This window comes from Empidonax traillii, unplaced genomic scaffold (assembly GCF_003031625.1).
Source record: "Empidonax traillii isolate 1590-97213 ecotype Southwest subspecies unplaced genomic scaffold, ASM303162v1 scaffold1671:size75888, whole genome shotgun sequence".
Classification (NCBI taxonomy): Eukaryota; Metazoa; Chordata; class Aves; order Passeriformes; family Tyrannidae; genus Empidonax; species Empidonax traillii.
The window spans coordinates 9084-11455 of NW_020956864.1; the positions used below are offsets into that span (position 1 = coordinate 9084).

General features: G+C 54.4%; 1 protein-coding gene across 1 annotated transcript in view; it reads right to left on the reverse strand.

The window, feature by feature from the left end:
- Window positions 1-2372, reverse strand: part of SH3GL1 (SH3 domain containing GRB2 like 1, endophilin A2) — an 18328-nt gene that overhangs the window by 9017 nt on the left and 6939 nt on the right. The window contains exons 2-4 of the mRNA XM_027908277.1: window positions 1203-1271; window positions 1016-1088; window positions 311-454 (exon numbers count right to left, since the gene is read on the reverse strand). Coding sequence (XP_027764078.1) covers window positions 311-454; window positions 1016-1088; window positions 1203-1271 — 286 coding nt within the window. The remainder of the gene's footprint in view (window positions 1-310; window positions 455-1015; window positions 1089-1202; window positions 1272-2372) is intronic.

Here is a 2372-nt window from a genome sequence, read left to right on the forward strand (position 1 = left end):
ATCCCCACCTTCACAGGGAGGAATTTTTTCCCAATATCCCATCTAACCCTGCCCTCTCTCTGTTTGACTCTCCCACCCCTTCCCTGCCACCTTGGAAATCTCTGGAAACCTCTGTACCTCTTTTTAGAGATTCCTTTAAGGGATTCCTTCAAGGGATTCCTTTAGGGGATTCCTTTAGGGGATTCCTTCAAGGGATTCCTTTAAGTACTCTGGTGCCACAAAAGGGTCCCACAAACCCTCCCAGATCTTAAACCACCACTCTGGAAGCCCGTCAGGAGCCTCCAGGCCCCGTTTCCTGGGAACCACTCACCGAAGTTGGAATCCTCTCCCAGCTCCTTCCCGTAGCGGATCATGCTCTCCCCCAGCAGCCCCTCGGACTGGGGGTATCCCGGATTCTTCACCTGCCCACGGATCTTGGACATCGTGTTGAGCATGGTTAGCTTGGCTCTGGAAGCTGGCACAGAAACAGCCACAAGTTTGCAGCTCCTGGGACCTGCCAGGAGCTGCTGCCAAGTGGGAAGGAGGATTGGGGAAGGGGAGGGGGTGGAGGGAGGGTTGTGATGTGGGTTTTTTTTTTATTTTTTCCCTGCTACACCCAAAGCCAAGAAGCTCCACTGGCTCCACCTCCCAGAAATATCCCTGGCTAGGAAAAGCAAAGCTCCTTTTCCAAGACACCAGGCAAAAAATAGTTCCCCTGCAGGAGGCCAGAGGAGTTTCCCTGGAGCAGCTGGCTGGCAGGAGGCAGCCCTGCAGGCTCCAGCATCCCCCTTTCCCGGCCCAGAAACTCCAGCTTTTCGCTGCACATTCCAAGAAAAACGGGTGTGTGTGTCCCCCACCACCACCACCACCTCGGGCCTCTCCGGGTCTGATGTGTCTGTTCTGGACCTGCCCTGATCCAAGTGTGGGCTTGGGGATAAGGAAAGGATGTCCCTGAGGTATCCCTGCCCTGTCTCCATGATTCCCTGGGAAGTTGGGAGCAGAGGGAAGGGGCCCAGGAGAAGCCCAAGGCCCTCACCTGGGTTGGGCTGGAGGTACTCGATTGTTCTGGTCAGCACTTCTGTGACGGCTTTGCTGGTCAGGTCCACCTTCTGTGGGAGAGAAAGACAACCCAGCATGAAAAAAGGGGGGTGGGGGAGTCAGCTCAGGGCTCCAGGGAGATCCCAGAGGGTTTATCCCGGGATTTTAAAAGGTTCCCAACTCGCCTTTTCCATCTCCTTGAAGTCATCGTCGAGTTTGGTCCCTTCGGCCCCTCCGACCTTCTCGCTGACCAGCTGTGGGGGGAGAGCAAGGCAGGGGGGGTCAGATCCTGCTGGATTCCTCATTTCCCATGGAATAACCCCCTGGGACACACAGGGAAGAGGGATGGTCCCGGGAGAGGAAGGAGGAGGCAGGAACAGCCCCCCACAAAAACACCCCAAACATCTCCTGCCTGCCCAAATATCCAATCCAGGACACTCCTCAACCCCAGCAGGAGCCACAAGAGCTCCTTAAATCCAAGCACAATCCAAGCTTTGACTCCCAAATCCTGCTGGGAAAAACCAACAGGCAGCCAAGCGTCTCTCAGCTCCCTTTCCAGCCGAGAACTGGGTTTCCCACACGGCAAAATCCTGGGAAATGGGGAAGGAACACGAAGGAACAGACTCTGCTTCAGCAGCCAGGGGACAACAGGGCCACCATTCCCAGGGGAATCCCTGTAGGAGCTCAGGCTCTGGGGCTGGAATTCTTTGTCAAGTGACAGAAAATCCCAAAGTGTCCCCTGTTCTAAGAGCCGGTGGAAGGAGAGGTGTTGGACGATGATTTTGGACTATTTTTGGGAAGGCCCCATCAGTTCCTCCTGTAAAGTTGTAAAGGAGCAATTAAAGGGATTATTTGGCCCCAAATGGCAGCAGAATTCCCCACCCAGAAACCCAGAGTGGTGTGGGAAAGGCTCTGGATCCCAAAACAGCCCCGAGGCGTTGCCAGGATTCCTCCTGTTTGTCCCCAAAGCCCAAGGAACAATCGAGGTTTGTTTACTTGAACATCAAATATTTGATTGTATCGAGGTTTTTTCCTCCTCTGGAACTGCTCCTGCTCCCCAGGGGATTCCCTGTGGGAACTGTGGGGGTTTGGGAAGGAAGAGGGGGAGGGATCCTTCAGCCAGGAGAGAACAGGCACAATTCCAAGGGGAAGGGAGGGAAAGGGGAAATTGGGATCTGGAATTGGGATCTGGAGACCAATTATCCCAAGCAATTCCATCCCCACTTTCCCCCACACACTCCCCCAGCCCTGGCTTTGTGGGCTGGAAGGCTGGAAAATAAAGGGAAAAAAGGGAAAAAAGGGGAAAAAAGGGAAAGGAAAGGGAAAGGGAAAGGGAAAGGGAAAGGGAAAGGGAA